This window comes from Myotis myotis, unplaced genomic scaffold, assembly GCF_014108235.1.
Source record: "Myotis myotis isolate mMyoMyo1 unplaced genomic scaffold, mMyoMyo1.p scaffold_m19_p_1, whole genome shotgun sequence".
Classification (NCBI taxonomy): Eukaryota; Metazoa; Chordata; class Mammalia; order Chiroptera; family Vespertilionidae; genus Myotis; species Myotis myotis.
In genome coordinates, this window is record NW_023416313.1 from 222601796 (window position 1) to 222621176 (window position 19381).

A 19381-nucleotide genomic window follows, 5' to 3' on the forward strand; every position below is an offset into this window, starting at 1 on the left:
CCAGAAAGGGTCCTTGTGGGTGGGGACTCCAGTCCCGGTGAGCCACAGCGCTCAGTCCTGCTTTATACTCTCTAGGGCTTCAGAAGCTCGGGAATCGGCCCGGGAAGTTCCTAGACAAGTGGCTTCTCACAGGAAGGGGCAGGGCTACCTCATCGCTTGGCACCTTGCTTGGAATTCACACTAGGCTTTACGATGAGTCTGCCCCTGGCAGTCCCTCCCTGTGAGTCACACACTGGTCCCTTTATCAGCACTGGCTGCTCTGTGAGAGCCACTGTGCTGGGCATGGATGAAGATGACCAAGGCATAGGCCCCTCTCTCCGAGGGCTACTGCCAGGAAACAAGAAAGTACAGTAACATGTTCTAGGGGCTGCGTTTGAATCGTGTGTGTGAAGGAGATGCTACAAGTCCAAATCTAACAAAAAGCCTCTTAGAGGACACTGTGAAGCAGTGGTTCTCAACCTTCTGGCCCTTTAAATACAGTTCCTCATGTTGTGACCCAACCATAAAATTATTTTTGTTGCTACTTCATAACTGTAATGTTGCTACTGTTATGAATCGTAATGTAAATATCTGATATGCAGGATGGTCTTAGGCCACCCCTGTGAAAGGGTCGTTCGACTGCCTAAGGGGTTGTGACCCACAGGTTGAGAACCGCTGCTGCGAAGCCTTTGTTTGCATGAAGACACATAGACATGGGTGATGAGGGGAGGGTAAGGGCAGAAAGACATGTGAGTAGTGACAGATATTTCTTTAAAGGTAGGGTCTTGTAGTAGCCTAGCTTGACATCGGTCACCCCATTAGTCACCAGTATTGACTTGGTTCGCCTGCTAGTTAGATTTCCTTTCTCTGTTCCCTGTTCCGCATGCATTCTTCATCTCACGTGATTTTCCCAATGAATCTGCTTTCTGGCAGGTCACTTAGCCTCTATGAGGCAGGTTCTTCAAGTGTAGAGTGAGAGTAAGGAGTCTCCCTTGGCTGCCCACAGGGTTTGTGGGAGGGTCAAGTGAGGCAATGCATGATCTGTTAAAGTTCACAGAGTGCTCTCGTGTGTGAACAGTCTTCTTTCTGTTCTCATTTTTTCTCAAAAAAATTTTAACTTCCTTCTTTAAAGTGCATTTAGATGTATGTAATTTAATGCATGTAACACAGGTAAAAGTAGGCCGGCACCTAATTAGGTATCTAATGGTACAAATTATAGCCATGTCTGTTATTTTTCCAGTTTAGGAACATAATTGATATTTAAGTAAAAACTTTTGTAAGATCTAATTTCTGTTTCAGCAGTTAGAAAATTCTTATTCATGCGATCTGTTAAAGGGATGCTCTTTAGTTTGCCTTTAGTTGAACTAGGAATTATGTACTTATTTTTCAGCTTTGTCTTTATAGGATCTTCAATGACTTGCTGCTGTGGGAACCAACAGCTCCTTCACCAGTGGAGACTTTTGAAAATATTTCGTATGGTATTGGGCTGTCAGTAGCCAGTCAACTGATCAATACCTTTAACAAGGACAGTTTTAGTCCATTTAAATCTACAGTTCACTATGGTAATATGTCTTACATTTGTTTGGATGTCACTGCCTAGTTTAGCAATAAAGTAGTAGCCTTTTCAGTTGATGGATTAAAAAATGTTTCTTTGATGATGTTTTTCATTTATATTTTATAATATCTTTTAGTAATTTATATTTCCCCACCTCTCTCTGCATATTGAGAATGTTGTTATTAATTAATGATAATATCTTTATAGTGATAGTACATGCATTGTCTGAAGTTCAGTGGTAAAGTGAAAAAACACAGCATGGACATTTTTATTGTCAGACCAGATTCTGAGTAAAAAGGAACAGGTTGTAAAATAAATATTCTTATGATAATGTTCAGGTTGCTAGTTTTTTAAAGAAGCTGTCAGAACCATGTGATTGTGACCCTTATTTCTCACAGATGAAGAAAGTGGATCAGAGGAGGAGACTTTGCAGTATTTTTCTACTCTTGATCCCAACTATCGTTCCCGTAGGAAAAAAAAACTCGACTCTCAGAATAAGAACTCGCAGAGTTTTCTCTCCGTTCTTCTGAGTATTAATCACGGATTAATGTCGGTGTTTACAGACGTAAAGGTAAAGATTTACAAATATCAAGTGTTCCTTCAAGTGCACCTTATTTAAGTCTGCCACGATAACACATCCTGTAATTGAGGGAGCTGGGAGTAGTTTCAGCCACTGAAGAAGCCCGCTTTCTGAGGCAGGTCACGATGACAGCAACTCTGGACATCTGCCTTTCGTGCAGCTCAGAAGGCAAACGTTATCTACACCTTCTTGTGGGAAACATGCTTGTTCTGCTCCCGAGATGATAACTAGTCATTTGTCCATTGGAAGGAGGCGGAGTCCAGGGGCTCTTTGACAGAAGAGGCCCCATGTACTTGTTCAGTTTTTCACATCACCATGTCAGGTGGCTTACGAGTCAGGCCACTTGGCTGCAACCTGAGAGATTCTCTCCCAGGGCTTCTGCATTAAATAATGACATCCGTGTTTTCCCATCTTTTTATTAGCAAGAGAATGGAGATCTTTTGGAAAACAAGCATGGTGAATTCTGGTTAGAGTTCAGTAGTGGCACGTTATTTTGTGTGACAAAATATGAAGGTTTCGATGACAAGCACTACATCTGCCTTCATTCCAGCACCTTCAGTCTGTACCACAAAGGTAGGACAAATTTTAATATGTGTGTGTTTCATTTCTGTTTAGACATCTTCAAATTTTGTTTAATAATGAAAATCTATTGAGAACACAACTCTGATATTAGAAATGATTTCTGTGGGGTGTTCTGATTCCACTGGCAAAGTAATACTTATTGTGAATTAGAAGTTGACTGTTCTCTTTTGCAATATGATATAATTCACATATCATATGCAATTCACCCATTTAAAGTATAAATTTCAGTAGTTTTTAATATTTCAAAGAGTTGTATAACCATAATCACAATAAACTTTAGAACATTTTCCTTACCCTCAAAGGAAACTGAACTCTTTAACTAGAACTCCCCCAAAAGCCTCCCATCTCCCCGCACTGAGCAACCTCTACTCTACTTTGTCTCTATGGGTCTATTCCTGATGTATTTCTGATGTTATCTATGGACCAATCATACAATATATGATTAGCATGTACTGTGACTGGTACTATGTTTTCAACGTTTATCGAGGTGTATCAGTATTTCATTCATTTTATTGCCAAATGATATTCCATTTTGTGGATGTACCATATCTTATTATCTATTTTTGATCAGTTGATGGGATTTTTCTTAAATATATTTTATTGATTTTTTACAGAGAGGAAGGGAGAGGGATAGAGAGTTAGAAACATCGATGGGAGAGAAACATCGACCAGCTGCCTCCTGCACACCTCCCCCTGGGGATGTGCCTGCAACCAAGGTACATGCCCGTGACCGGAATCGAACCTGGGACCTTTCAGTCTGCAGGCCGTTGCTCTATCCTCTGAGCCAAATGGGTTAGGGCAATTGATGGGATTTTGCATTCTTTATTCTCAAGCAGTATTTCCTTTTGGTAACAGACACAGAATTTACCATTCTTTGAGCACATTTCCTGTGTTCCCTTGTAAATAGACATGAGATACTTGTACATTTTTAAAAAATATATATTTTTATTGATTTCAAAGAGGAAGGGAGAGGGAGAGAGATATAGAAACATCAATGATGAGAGAGAATCATTGATCAGTTGCCTCCTGCATGCCCCCGACTGGGGATTGAGCCTGCAACCCAGGCATATGCCCTTGACCGGAATCTAACCCAGGACCCTTCAGTCCGCAGGCCAACGCTCTATTCACTGAGCCAAACCAGCTAGGGCACTTGTACGTTCTTAACGTTTACCAGATTTTCCCATTTAAGTTTAATTATCCTAGCATTTTAAAGCGTAATTTTTTTGAAGTTGGGTACTATCAGGCATATGAACAATGAACATTAGTATAGAGCAGGGGTGGGCAAACTTTTTGACTCGAGGGCCACAATGGGTTCTTAAACTGGACCAGAGGGCCGGAACAAAAGCATGGATGGAGTGTTTGTGTGAACTAATATAAATTCAAAGTAAACATCATTACATAAAAGGGTACGGTCTTTTTTTTTTTTTTAGTTTTATTCATTTCAAACGGGCCGGATCCGGCCCGCGGGCCGTAGTTTGCCCATGGCTGGTATAGAGGGATGGGTCATTAATGCCAAGTCGGTTCTTGCTCATTTTGCCACCAGAATCATGTTGTATTCAGTGGAAGTACATGGCTTTTGTTTTCAGTTACAGAAGTCTATGAGCTAATTTCAAGTAATCATTTTGTTATGTTTTCACTTCCCTTTGGATGTAGGCATAGTGGATGGAGTGATTCTTCCTACAGAAGTACGGCTGCCCAGTGCCACACGCCCACACTGGTTGGAACCTACCATTTATTGCTCTGAAGAAAATGGCCTCAGTAGAGCTTCTTCAGAGGGTGTTGGAGGAGACACGTTGAATATGCTCTCTGCTGCTGTTAAAATACTGTCTGATAAATCAGAGTCCAATACAAAGGTCTGTATTTTATACTTTTATACCAAATACTTGCCATTGGTTTGATTATTCGCTAAAGTGATTTCATAAAAGGCAACACATTTATTTTGTTGGGAAGACTTCAATTTTTGAACTAAAGGGTGTGCAGGTGGTAAGTGTAACTCTCTGTGCTGCTATTTAGGAATTTCTCATCGCTGTGGGGCTGAAAGGAGCCACTCTCCAGCACAGAGTACTCCCTTCCGGGCTGAGCTGGCACGAGCAGGTAAGAAGCTGTGTGTATGAGGCAGTCTTTTTTATTTTATATTGGCATATGCGTACCAAAAATTTCACAGACCGCAAATGTTCAGCTCAGTGAATTATCACGAAGCAAACACTTAGGTTGGGAAATAGAACATTGTCAGCACTCCAGAATGTGATTGATCCTTTACCTCAGAGTTTGGTCCCTAAACATTTCAAACAGAGTTATCCTTTATGCCATTAAAGGGAAGGGATCCTGCATCCCAGCACCTGTAGAGCGCCTGGCACATGGAGCAATAAAGGATGTGTTGACTTGCACGTATAGCCATGTGTCCTTTAAGTGCCATAATTTTAGAATTATTCTCTAAGTCAATAACATGGCTAGAGGGATTTATAAGAATTTCTGTAATTAATTTCCAGTTTAATAATTGTATATGCTTAATGAAATATAGTTGATTATTTTTTCACAGGAAACTTTGGGTGAGAAGTTAACTCTATGTGAGGATAAAAAATAGTGTACTGATTCTTGTTCATTTTTTTTAGAAAGGGGAACTTTTTTGTGTGCTGGGAAAATAATAAATTATTTAAAACTTGAATGTTTTTAGAAGACTTTTTTAATAAAAGCATATAGGAAATAAGATAGTCTACCTACCTATGTATAGAAACATGAGGAGATATTATTTAGAATATGTATATCTATATCTGTTTATCTACATCTGTAAAGTCGGGGTAGAGAAATGGTTAGTATGAGCACTGAACTGGCTATAAGGGAGAGATTTAGCCTCACCTTGTTTTCTTAGATTAGAAATATGTGAGAAAAGATGTTAGTGAGAGGGACTGGTTTTCAGATTCAGCTATAAATTAAGGATAAAGAACTTCTTGTAGCAATGGATTATTTAGAAAACCAGATGGGACAGTTTTAAGCAGTGTTTAGGAAAACAAAATTTTTTTCAAGACCTGTTCCAAACAAAATAATGTGAAAGCAATTTATACATACTTTATTAGTTTCATAAGATATAATTTTCCTAAGATTTCTGTAGCATTGCTGTTGTTGGATGGGCCTTTTTATTTCAAATTCTAGTTTTGAATTTTTTTCTTCTAAAGCAGGGAATTTTATATTTTTGTGATTATAGATTTTATACTTCCTGAACATTGCTGATGAGCCTGTCCTGGGATATAATCCTCCAACTTCGCTTACAACTTTTCATGTTCATCTCTGGAGCTGTGCACTTGATTATAGGTTAGTTCATAAATGGGACAAAATAAAATTTTATTTAAAATATGTACTAAGTTTTGGGGAAAATGCATAATTCAGTAGAATTAAGTTTCAAAATGCTCTTTTTTTTCCCTCAAAATGCTCTTTAAGAGGAGTTTCTGTTGTCGCAGCAGACTGAGGTTCTGAAATTTCTTTTTGGTGGTAGGCCTCTTCACTTGCCAATCCGATCTCTTCTTACTGTTGAAACATTCAGCATTTCAAGTAGTGTTGCCTTGGATAAATCGTCTTCTACGCTCAGGTACCTGTGTGAACTTCTTTGTACACTAAATGCAGCTGTTCAAAACATCCTGACTGTTTGATCTAAACCCTTTGATTAGATTCTCAATTTTTTGTTAAAATCAGCATTGTTTTACTAATAGTCATGTCCCTTCTCCCCGTTTTCAGTTTTTTCTCAGATGATTCGTCCCACCTTTCCTTTTCTTTCTTTTTTGTTAATCCTCACCCAAGGATATTTTCCCACTGATTTTTAGAGAGAATGGGAGAGAGAGGGAAAGACAGAGAGAAATATTGTGTGAGAGAAGCACATTGATTGGTTGTCCCCTGCACAAGCCCTGACTAGGGCCTAAGCTGGGGAGAAGCCTGCAACCAAAGTTTTGTGCCCTTGACCAGAATCGAACCCAGGACCCTTTGGTCCACAGGCCAACGCTCTATCCACTGAGCCAAACTGGCTAGGTAGGGCTTGTCCCACCTTTTCTATTCACTACTCTATTTCATTTTTAGGGAGGAAATAATTCTCGAGATTGTTAGTTTAATTTTTAAAGTAGATATATAAACTTCCCATAATACCTGGTACACTTCATTTTCATAATTTAAAACTTGTGAATTTGGACATCTATTAAAAAAATTCAGAATTAATTTGAGCAGATGATTTAATCCCATTTTTTACACCATTTAAATATTTCTGGCACCGAGTTTTTAAAAAATGTGACATGACATTTATAAGTTAGAAGCTGTATGTGACTTTGATAATATTTATGTCAGAAAGAACGATACAACTAACATATATAGTGATCAAGTGCATATATTTGAGGTTAGTGTTTTAGATATTGACTTTATCTTTTTTCCCCTCAGAATAATCTTGGATGAAGCTGCTTTACATCTGTCTGACAAGTGTAACACTGTCACTGTAAATCTGAATAGAGGTAACAGTGAAAAAGCAAAATCTGGAATAGAGGAATGCTTTTTTATTTTTATTCTTTGTGTGTGACGTTTTTAAAGCATTTAACTTTGGAAAAATGCCAGTGAACTAAGGATTTTATTAAATATCAGTTTGAAGTTGTAATGTCCTTAAGTGCATCAAATTATATATACTCTAAGACAAGTTTTGTTTCTAACTAAAATAAGTCATAGGATTTTTGTAGGATGAACTATATTTCTGTTACATTAGAAATATGTTTAGCACTGCCTGCCATGAATTGTAGAGATGCTAGTTTTATTAGGTGTTGGGTAAGCATTTTTAAAAAGCTATACTCAAACATGTTGTTAATTCCTTTTTAAAACCTTAGATTATGTTCGTGTGATGGATATGGGGCTTTTAGAATTAACCATAACTGCAGTGAAGTCTGATTCTGATGGAGAGAAAGTAAGTTATTAAAATAATTGGAAGTTTTAGTTGTCTTGTTTTTATAGGAGGGACTGAAAGAGCATTGACTTTGTTGTAGAATTATTTTTTCCACTTACCCTAATTTTGGTAAAAAGTAGATACAATATTTTAAAATGAAGACTGAGTTATAAGTACACATTTCCTTTGATAAGACAAATTGTTATATTTTATTTAATGTAAAACTACAAAAAAGGAAAATTTGGCCTCTTGTTTGGAAAACATTTCATCCTTTTTTCCTCTGCTGTGTCCAGACTGACTCACGCTTTGAGTTACACTGTTCCAGCGATGTTGTCCATATCAGGACGTGCTCAGACTCCTGTGCTGCTTTAATGAATCTCATTCAGTACATTGCAAGCTATGGCGACTTACATGCAGCCAACAAGGCGGAGGTGAAGGCAGGAGCCCCTCAAAGAAAGACCACGGTACAGTCGGCAGCGCCATTTGTTAGAACGAACTCCCTCTGCCCCGTTCCAGCCTCACGAATGGCATGTTTACATCAGCACGGCCTTCACGACAGGCATAAGGCAGAACAGAAACGGAAAGTCATCTATCTATTCGCTACCTTCAGAGGATGGGGCTTCCATGGACTTTTTTGGAAAATTGATATTGTTTCAGAGCATTATTAATCTTCTCAACCAACATGACACTTTTTTTTAACTTGTTATTTTCATCTGTCCTGGGGAGAGAAAGAAAAATGTGTCATGTTAGAGCTTGTTATATGCAAGCATGTCAGAGTGCTATGAGAAAACAGATTATTACCCGGAGACTGCGGCACTCACATAATATCATCTCCTGTGTTTATTATACTAGAAACGGGCTGGCAGTGTAGATACTTTCTCGGGTGATTTCATTTAACCCAGTGCGATACAGAGGTTCGAGATTAGTATCTGCTACGGGTGAATGCACAAGACCCAGAGAATTGAGGTGATTTGCCATAATTAGTAGCAGAAACAGCCATACAGCTAAGCTCTGTTGGTTCAATGTGCCACCTCTTTGCCCTCTTTTATGTCCAGATTGAACAGTGTCCATTTGCCTGGCTTTCTTTGTTTCCACTGTGTTTTCATACCTCTTCTGTGAACAGAGTCCTCAGCACCCTTAGGTTAGGAGCCTCTGGAAGGGCTGGCTGGCTGGCATTCCTTCCTTCAGGACCATCTCACACTTCTTCATGTTACACTGCCACTTTGATTCCTTCCTGCTGCGCTGTTCTTACTGCTAATAAGTGACTTACAGCACTCCCTCTACTGTTGACTCTCCATGGAAACATTCTCCAGTTCATGAAAAGTTATTTTAAATTGTCCCTTTCAAATTGGATCTTTTCATTTTATTATCATCTTTTACTTTTTTATTGAATTTATTGGGGTGACATAAATAACAAGAGCAGGGAAGTGAATAGTTAATAACATTACATAGGTTTCAGGTGTATAATTCTATAATACATCATCTGTATATTGTATTGTGTGTTCATCACCCCAAGTCAAATCTCCTTCATCACCATTTATCTCTCCTTTACCCTATTCTCCCCCCTCCCACCCACGCCCCTTTCCTCTGATAATTGCCATAGGATCTTTCCATTTTAGAGTCTTGCTCACATTTCAAAGCATGGTGTGGATTTAGTGAATCCACAGCTCGTGGCCCGAAATGTTTAAGTATCAGGGCTGGAATTGAACCCATGAAGCACCATTTGGGAGATTTCCCTCTTGTGTATGCCCCACTGCCCTGATGTATCTATTCACTCTAAGAAGTGAGCTGTGAGCCACAACGACTGTCTTGAAGGCGTGGAAGCCCTGGCAGCCCAGATCAGACTCTACAGAGCGAGATCCCCTCACCCCCGCTTCATGGCACTTTTCCCCCTTCTTCTCTCTCTTCTCCTGTGTTGCCTGTTCACAATCCCAGTTCCCTGGGTTGGTTTTGAGGTGATGCCAAGTAGTTGTGGGGGGAGGGAGGATGATGATACTAAAAACTTAAAATGGAGCCACTTCTGGGCAGCATATTGAAAAGTTAATATGTCTCTGTTGCTGGTGTTTTTGTAAAATGTAGTGTATTTCTGGGACAAAAGAATGTTAAATAGTTTGCTTTTTAGAGCAGTTTCAGTTATTTTTAATTAGTTTCTTTGACTGTAGGTAGATTTCGGTGGTCGGCCGTCCTCACGAGGCCCTGTACTTCCTGAAGCAGATCAACAGATTTTACGAGATTTGATGAGCGATGCTATGGAGGAGATTGAAGTGCACCAGGCCAGTTCCTCCGTGAAACCACAGTCTAATGGTAAGGCCGGCAGGCTTTCCCCGGGAAGCCCTGGTGGTGTCATCGAGGCTTACACTGTTTGTGCTCCTACAAATTCTTCAACAAGGAACTCCTTAAAGACAAAACAAGTCTGAGTTCTGGTGGATGTTTATTAGTCAGCTTTGTTTATTGAGTGTCTAGTAGATAAATAACACCGACGAGGATGCTGTGGGGGGTGCAGATCAAGTGGAGGCAGAGCCGTGTTTCCTGGAAGCTTATAGATTAGTGAAGCAAATTGGCACTAAACCAGGCAGAGTGGTTCAGAAATGATAACGTGGGAAGAAATACCTCAGAGGGTGTTACATACATACTGTAAATGTTGTTCGGAACGGGTTGGAATCAGTGCATCAGACTTCAGTGAAAGTGCGATGAGTTGGCTTTCAAACTGTGGATAGGACTTAGGTATGTCAAAGGGAGAGAGAAGGTATCTTGGCAAGATCATTAACATCAAGAGACACGGACAAAGACAGGGGGAGCCCCGCTTACCTAGCAGCTCAGGTTATTATGTAGCAAATGTTCCCTCTTATTGAAAAGAATCCTATAGAATAAAACCCTAATATGCAAATTGATCAAAACCCTAATATGCAAATTGACCAAACAGTGGAACAACAGGTCACTATGATGCACACTGACCACCAGGGGCCAGACACTCAATGCAGGAGCTGCCCCCTGGTGGTCAGTGCACTCCCGCAAGGACTGTGCCACTCAGCCAGAAGCCGGGCACGGCTGGCAAGTGCAGTGGCGGTGGCAGCAGCCTCTCCTGCCTCTGCGGGAGTGCTAAGGACCCCTTGGGGGGATGTCTGCCTGCCAGCTTAGGCCCGCTCCCTGTGGCAGGCGGACAACCCTTGAGGGGTCCCGGACAGAGAGGGCGCAGGCCTGGCTGAGGGACCTCCCCCCCTCCCAGTGCACAAATATTGTGCACCAGGCCTCTAGTTAAACAATAAAGTTGGATAGGCAAGGAGGAGGAACCAGATGGGACGTATCTAAACATTTTGAAGCATGTCTCTGGAAAATATTTTTTTTTCTGATTGGACGAATTTAACTATTTCTATATGTTGTGAACTCTTAATTGTTAAAAATTACTTTGATGTTTTAAGACTTTAGTATTAAATGTTGCTTTCATTCTAAATTAGAACTAAGGAGGCAAATGGGAGCCCTCAGCTTCCTAGCACCACATCATTTCTAATAAACGTTAGCAGCTGACCTTATGTAGAAATGGATATTTAATGACTGAGCAGCTTCAATATACAAGGTTCTGTACTAGGCACTCAAGGAGGTGTAAGTTCAAGATGCTGCCATAGAAGAATTAAAAGTCTAGTCTGTGAGTCTCTAGGAGCTAAATGTCCCTTTATCCATCTTAGTGTTCTCAGTCCATAGTAAATTATTGATTTGAATAACTGAATAGAGAAAGACTTGGTGAATCTAATATGAAATGAATCGTATAAAAATGTATGTTTATGTAGAGATTTTGGTGCAAATGCACTCTTTTGTGAACTTCATACCAAGAGCTCCCTGAGAACAGGTATCCTGTGTGGGTATCCAGCACCCCAAGAAGCCGTCTTTTTGTGGCTCGGAGTCACTTGGAGGCCAACCTGACTGCTGTTTCCCACTCCTCCATGAGCAAAGAGTACCTGTAGTTTTAGGTGACGTTGCTGGGTACATTCGCTTCCCTGCTCTTGCAATATTGTCGAATGGGTTTCTTGCAGAGCTCTACCCACAGGACAGGATTGTCAATATGAGATTCTGGCTAAAACCAAACTCCATTCATCACTAACCGCTGCTGCTGAATTCCTGAGCTCCTCCAGCACAGATAGCTAGGAGGAGACTGCACTTCATGAGCCCATCATTTACTCTTTTCTTAGGGAGTTTCAAACTTATTCTTAGTCTTTTTGTCAGCAGCCAGAGGGGACTTGTAGAAAAAAGTGAGATTTTGCAGGTGAAAGCATTCAACATACTGCGTCTCTGACACATGGTTAAAATGCTTATTTTTGTTATGTTGTTGTTGATGTTTCAGCATGTGCCAAAACTGAATGCTGTCATCTTTCTGCCTAGGTGTTTTGGATGAAAAATGTCACATTCAGGAGCCATGTTGTTCAGACCTCTTCCTGTTTCCAGATGAGAGTGGGAATGTGTCCCAGGAGCCTGGCCCCACTTATGCCTCCTTCACCCCCCACTTGATTAGTGACGCAGTGCCAGGGGTGTCCACTGAAAACGATGACTTTTGCATTCTCTTTGCACCAAGGGCAACCGTTCAGGTAATAAATTGATAGCATAATTGAGGCTTTAAGATAGCGCTAAAAATCAAATTGTTCAAAGACCCCAAAAGATTAAGATTTTAACTTTTTATTGTTCGGAATTACTTTGTTTTGTAATTTACTATTGATGCTATGTAAATGTTTGTTATGCTTTACTATTTCTGTGACACATCTCTCAAGGACTCAGAGAAGAATGCTCTATATTTGCAAAATCTCCTTCATAGTTAATTATACTACAGATGTCATGTGTAGGAAGGCTGGGGAGTTTCATGACAGAAAGGGGTGCTGCACAGAGTTGCTAGTCCAACAGATGTGCTTTGTGTGAAGGCTGGTGGTTGGTTGATATAATTTCCATTTTAGAGTCATGCTCACATTTAAAAAGCATGGACTGCTTTTACTGAATCCACAGTTCACTAACCAGAATGGTTAAGCATTGGTGCTAACCAATTGAACCCCATTCAAAATGCATCACTATTTAGTGCATATATGTTTTAAACTGCCTAGTACTAACTTAGTAGGTGAGTGTATTTATTTGACTAAGTTCTGGGGAATTAAAAAAAAAGTGAAAGCAATCAAATTCATGATAATCTCATTATGAAGAACATGATAATTTGGTCAGGATGTCGAAGTAGGTCAGATTTGGAATGCAGTATTGACTTTGAATTAAAGAACTACACACACACACACACACACACACACACATATCTGCCTCTTTATTGCCAGTCACATAGTAAAAGCCAAATGATAGATTATAAAAAATCCTTATGGAGTACTTTGCATAGAACAGAGGGTCCACTTTTTGGCTAATAATGCAGAATATCTTCTGTGATGATTAATGTCAGGACTATTATTCTGTTTTATGTATTAAAATCACTAGAAAGGATGCAGATCAGTACATTCCTTTGAGACAGGCAGCATAATCAGAGGTTTTTTACTCAGCTAAGACAGTATGTGTTACCCATTTCTTTGTTTCAGGAGAAGGAAGAAGAGCCAGTTGTAAAAATAATGGCTGAAGATGCAATTGTGATAAGAGATAATTACTTCAGTCTGCCCGTTAAGAAGACAGATGCGAGCAGAGCCCCCTTGCACTTCCCCGTTCCCGTTGTCCGGTATGTTGTTAAAGAAGTCTCTCTTGTTTGGCATCTTTATGGAGGAAAGGATTTTGGAACAGCCCCTCCTACTTCTCCAGCTAAAAGTTACATGTAAGTGAAATTCATTTCTACGTCAGTTTGTTTGGCAGGACTATCATTTGAAGAATTATTAATAAAGTAGTATTAAAAGTCTGCAATTTGTATTACTCTGTAAATGGTAGTGCTAGAGTTTTTCATTTTGTAAACTTACGTGCAGTGTTTGTATTTTTACTAAAATGTGGTGACTTAAGTGCTCTCCAGTGAGCAATTTTTGGGCACCTACCATGTGCCAGAACCTGTGTTAGGGGCACATTCACTAAAATGAGTGTGATCCGACCCTGCCCTGGGTTTGAAATGGAGAGAGAGTTGTGTGAGCAACTGAGGGCAGTGAAGTGTGTGCACCAGGAGGTAGGGACCATGCACGCCCCTGAATCTCCAGCACCCAGCTCGGCACGCAATGGCGTCGATGCTTCCGAAGTCCTTGTTAAACAGATGCATCACTTGGTTGAGCTAGAGAACTGCATAGAGGACCAGGTAGCGGGCAGGCATGCTCATGGGTTGGGGGGAGGGCGGGGGAGAAAAGGCGTCAGGAGGTGGTAACCTTGGCACAACAGTGTAGTGACTGTATTTAAAAGTAATTTTTAAACACTTGTGAATTTACTATAATTCTTTGTCTATTCATTGGGATTTCTAGGACTGGTACTCTAACTGTCAGGGGTTTCTGAAGTGACCAGGAACTTATAAGGAAGTCTCATTTCCAAGTCTGTCCTGTGATGTGAACGCCAGCATCATAGTTAGGTTTTCCTGTTTAGCTAGCAGGCGATTGCCGTCAGGGCAGTACAGTAAAGTGCATGTTCACAGTGTCTGCAAAGTATAAAAGCTGTGCTTCTGATTTATAGTTGTACAGTGTGTGGCAGTGTTATCTTACTGACAGCTGTGTATCTTACTCTCTTTCAGCTTGTTATTTTTCTGTGGTTATTCATTACCTTTCTTTGAATATTCCTGTAACAAAAGGTTTTTCTTTTTCAATTATAGTAGTCCCCACAGTTCACCTTCTCACACGCCCACAAGACATGGACGTAATATGGTATGTGGGGGCAAAGGAAGAAATCATGACTTTTTAATGGAAATACAGTTAAGCAAGGTAAGATGGCATTTTGAAGGGAAAGTTCCACGGGAGTGGGAGCATTAGCGAGGGCTCAGTGCACCCCGTTCCCCCATGTGCAAGCCTTAGAACCCCCGTTTGGGCTTATTAAAACAGGCTGCTGGGCCCCAAAGTTTCTGATTTCGTAGAGCTGAGGTAGGGCCCTTGAATAGATATTTTTAATGAGTTCTCAGGGGATTCTGATCCTGCTTTCCCAGGACCACACTGGGAGCCATGCCTGCAGTCTCTATCTGGGGATGCCTGCCATGGGTAGCACACGTCAGGTCCTCTGTGGACGTCTAGACCCACACAGTGGGGCCAAGCCCCCAGTGACTTCATATGCATTTAATTCTGCCAGCTTGTTTGGGATTTTACTGAGGGTCATATATTAGGGTGCTTAATGTGGAGATAGAATGATGCCAATTCCATGTGTTTAATTGTATCCTTGCCCACTTTGGAACTTGAACCTGCTGTCATTGATTCCTTTGCAGGCAAGTTCATGAGTACAAGAGGGTAATTGTATGTCTTATTCCTCTTGAGAGTTTGGCTTGGGAAGGATGGGGATTTTGCCAAGGTCTCATAAGAAATGTCAAGTCAAGCCCTAGCCGGTGTGGCTCAGTGGCTAGAGCGTCGGCCTGCGGACTCAAGGGTCCCAAGTTCGATTCTGGTTAAGGGCATGTACCTTGGTTGCGGGCACATACCCAATGGGGAGTGTGCAGAAGGCAGCTGATCGATGTTTCTCTCTCATCGATGTTTCTGACTCTCTACCCCTCTCCCTTCCTTTCTGTAAAAAATCAATAAAATATATATTTAAAAAAGAAAAAAGAAATGTCAAGTCAAGCTTATCCTTGTGTATAGGGAACATACAGATCGGTACCTAAGTGAGCAAATAAATGAAGGAACGGTACACTCCATGAAAGTGGAATTGAAAGCTGAGAATTCAAAGAATGAGATGAGTGATATTTTGCATTGCAAAGAGAAAATCTAATTTAAATAAAATGTCAAGATGGCCCTGTGTTCCTTCTCCTGTCTGTGAAGGTGAAGTTTCAGCATGAGGTCTACCCACCGTGCAAGCCGGAGTGCGACCCCAGCCTCTTAGAGCACCCAGTCTCCCGGCAGGTGTTCCTCGTGCAGGACCTTGAGATTCGAGACCGGCTGGCCACGTCACAGATGAACAAGTTCTTGTACCTGTATTGCAGCAAGGAAATGCCTCGCAAAGCTCATTCCAACATGGTAAGATTGGAAATTTGATATTTTTGTTATCTGAAGTTTAGAAAAGTGTTTTTATTATATACTAGAGGCCCGATGCATGATATTTGTGCAGGGTGGGGGGCCCTCAGGCCGGCCTGCGCCCTCTCGCAATCCGGGACCCCTCGGGGGATGTTCGACCCCTTGCTCCTAACTGCCCGCCTGCTCCCTCCTAACCGCTCGCCTGCTTGCTCCTTACTGCCTGCCTGCTCGTTTCTTACCACTTGGCTTGCCCGTGGCTCGCCCGCTCCTTACCGCCCGCCTGCTCGTTTCTTACCACTTGGCTCACCGCTCCTTAGCGCTGCCGTGGAAGCAGGGGAGGCTCCTGCCATCGCCTCTGCTCACCAGCCATGAGCCCAGCTTCTTGCTGGGCAGCGCTCTCACTGTGGGAGCGCACTGACCACCAGGGGGCAGCTCCTGCATTGAGCATCTGCCCTCTGGTGATCAGTGCGCATCATAGTGACCGGTCATTCTGGTCATTCCACCATAACTGTCCTGGGCTTTTATTTTATAGATAACTGCAGAAGATTTAGATTGGGGAAAATTACCAGGTATCTTTACCCAATTTAATATGAAAACCCCTTTTAAATATGCTGCTTAAAGTTTTATGGTTTAAAAATTATTTTGCTTGTCACTTCTAGGGTCCATTCTCTAAATTTGTCAACATGATGATAGCTGAGGGAAACCGGAAGTCCATAGCAATCTGTACAGAGTAATTAGGATTGCTTGAAGGGTTCAGATTTCTAACACTTTAAAAAGCGTAGTGGAGCAGAAATGATTAGTGAGGACTCCTGGGTGAAAGCATCGTGGAGCTGGCTCTGGAGTATGGACTGGGCTCAGCGCCGGGGCCTGTAGCCTCCTGAGACTGCACAGTAGTACCATGTGCTTTTTTCTCTCTAAAAAGCATCCGTATCTTTCATCAGATTCTTGAGGGAGTGTGTGACCCAGAAAAGTTTGATTCAGGCTTTAAGGAAAGAGGGTAAATAGTTCCACTTTCTGATCTAGGAATATAATTCTTTTCCTTTGTTTTTTTAAAATGAGAGCAATGTCTTAATATCATTGGGGACATTCTCTCCCTTTTATCTTGTAGTTGACAGTGAAAGCATTACACGTGCGCCCAGAGTCGGGCAGGTCACCTCAGGAGTGCTGCTTAAGAGTGTCACTGATGCCACTTCGCCTCAATATCGACCAGGTAGGCACACTCATAACTCATGGAACTCCGGTGAAATACACATCCCACATTCGGAATGAGAGACTTAAGAATCAAATGCTTACTATTTAACCTTTATGAAAGTTGGGTAATTAACACAGACTTCTGCTGGTAAAGAACAGGGCAGGTTTATTAGGCTTTTGGAATCTGAACTGTTGGTGTATAATCGTTCTAGATGTTATCCCCAGTCTCCATCTCAGGGTCTGCATGACATAGCCCTTGAACCTGCTTCTCATTCTAATTCTTACGGACACACTTCGCATTCAGATGTCCAGGTGTTTTCAGAGTCTTCAAGGAAGGCCTGAGATATGATTGAAAGATATAAAGGATTGAGTCTTACTCGCAGCACCTGGAAGACAGTTCCTCTGCCGTGGGTAAAATGACAAAGTAGTAAATTGGCACCTGAACAGGTCACAGACGACAGAGATTCATGGAAAGACATAAATCCTGTTTCCCATATTCCAACAAGCATCCCATCAAGTTATTCTAGGTTTTGCTTTGGGACGAATTGCTGTTAAAAACATAGCTGGTGCCTCTTCTGCAGACTTTATTCAAGGTATACAACAATATGATGCTCTGTAGCGGTGCAGTGTAGTGGTGAAGAGCATAGGGATGGAGTCAGACCTGGGTTTAAATCTGAGCTCTCTCTTACCTGTTGTGTGGCATTGGCTAAGTTACTGAACTTATTCAAGCCTCAGTTTCTTCATTAATAAAATTAAAGTAATACATATAGCATCATTTTTTAAACAAAGAGGATTAAATGAGACTAGTGTATGTAAAATGCTTCGCTTGGTGCCTGGCACAGAATGTTAAAGATCATGTAACGACTGAAGAAAATAAATGGGGCTTTAAAAAGAATCTGCCTCTAAGATAACAAACCCTCCTTTTATTTTTTTAATGTGTGTGTGTATGTGTGTTTTATTTCAGAGAGACAGGGAGAGGGAGAGATAGAAACATCAATGATGAGAGAGAATCATTGATCAGCTGCCTCCTGCACACCACACACTGGGGATTGAACCCACAATCTGGGCATGTACCCTTGACCGGAATTGAACCCAGGACCCTTCAGTCCACAGGTCGACGATCTATCCACTTAGCCAAACCCTCCTTTTATACCTTATATTGGGGTGAGCTCCGGTTTGAATGTAGAGTATGTGTGGGATGGTAGCATTATTTGTTCACTTAATATTGACTGAGTAATGTTGATTTTTTTATTTAAGTAAGTAATGTACTTAGGAATAAGCTTAAATATTTATATTATAAACAAAATATAGACATATCTTAGAGAATATGTGAAACAGATGTTTAGCACAACTTTTCATTAATATTTGTAGCTTCCAAGCTGGGTCAGACTTACCAAGGAGAACTTTAGATTTATGCTTTCTCATTATGAGAATAATACCTCTTGGTACCCATATTTTAATTTAACTTATCCATACATTGTCCTAGTAGGAATATGATGAAGTATTTATGGGGAATTTCATCTGTGGAAATCACATGTGAGCACAGATTTGAGCAAGGTACATCTTTATGGCACGACTTCACCAGACTTAGCAAGCCCAATTTTCTTTAATAGACTTTTCTCTTTAATATTGAGCTTCATTTCTTCTTTAGAACTGTAATGCATTATGATTTTAAAGTGGGAAAATGTTAATCTTAGAGAAGACAGTCAGGGAAATAAATGATGTGACTAAGCTGAGGAGGAATGGGGAATAATTCCCCCACTCTGAAGCCTGGGAAACAAAGCCATGCTACAAATATGTCAGCCTCAGGGGGTATGTTATTGATTAAAAAACCTTCCTGGTTTGTAGCTTCTAAGATTGATAAACCGTATTTTGAGATAGCAAATGGTCATCTGAATAGAAAACCAAATATTTGTGTTCTTCATTTTTCCTTTTGAAAGCAAATCAGTTGATGAATGATAATGCTTTGAGTAATATTTTTCTTACCAAGCATATCTCTCTTTTATTTGTCTTCACTGACTCATAGATAGTATGAAAGCAACACATTGTTTTCTCATGTTTTTAAAAAGCTGCATCGCTGCCCTAGCCAGTTTGGCTCAGAGGATAGAGTGTCGGCCTGCGGACTGAAGGGTCCCAGGTTCGATTCTGGTCAAGGGCACATGCCCAGGTTGCAGGCTTGATCCCCAGTGTAGGGCATGCAGGAGGCAACTGATCAAAATGATTCTCTCTCATCATTGATGTTTCTATCTCTCTCTCCCTCTCCCTTCCTCTCTGAAATCAATAAAAATATATTAATAAAATAAAAATAAAAAGCTGCATTGCTGATGGAGTTCCATGCAATTGCCTCTAAAGTTCCGTGTGCCCATGGGGTAGGCAGAAAACTAGGCAGATGGGGTGATCTCCATCTAGGGGGGTGAATAGATGATGAAGGTTATAGAACTAGGCAGTTTGAGGTCCAAAATATGAAGGGGCCAGATTTCCTGACTCTCCTAGTCTAGTATTCATTT

General features: G+C 41.0%; 1 protein-coding gene across 11 annotated transcripts in view; it reads left to right on the forward strand.

The window, feature by feature from the left end:
* The window catches only part of ATG2B (autophagy related 2B), a 74139-nt gene that overhangs the window by 41498 nt on the left and 13260 nt on the right, over positions 1-19381 (forward strand). For 7 of the 11 annotated variants that reach the window (XM_036317715.1, XM_036317760.1, XM_036317675.1 and 4 more), the window contains 16 exons: positions 1384-1541; positions 1933-2105; positions 2537-2687; positions 4350-4549; positions 4710-4790; positions 5899-6005; positions 6187-6279; positions 7113-7183; positions 7547-7623; positions 7896-8066; positions 9765-9906; positions 11977-12179; positions 13155-13381; positions 14345-14453; positions 15492-15686; positions 16792-16893. In XM_036317715.1, coding sequence (XP_036173608.1) covers positions 1384-1541; positions 1933-2105; positions 2537-2687; positions 4350-4549; positions 4710-4790; positions 5899-6005; positions 6187-6279; positions 7113-7183; positions 7547-7623; positions 7896-8066; positions 9765-9906; positions 11977-12179; positions 13155-13381; positions 14345-14453; positions 15492-15686; positions 16792-16893 — 2260 coding nt within the window. Of the gene's footprint in view, positions 1-1383; positions 1542-1932; positions 2106-2536; positions 2688-4349; positions 4550-4709; positions 4791-5898; positions 6006-6186; positions 6280-7112; positions 7184-7546; positions 7624-7895; positions 8067-9764; positions 9907-11976; positions 12180-13154; positions 13382-14344; positions 14454-15491; positions 15687-16215; positions 16253-16791; positions 16894-19381 lie in introns of all 11 variants that reach the window. The other 4 variants (XM_036317766.1, XM_036317696.1, XM_036317733.1 and 1 more) reach the window with 4 other exon arrangements.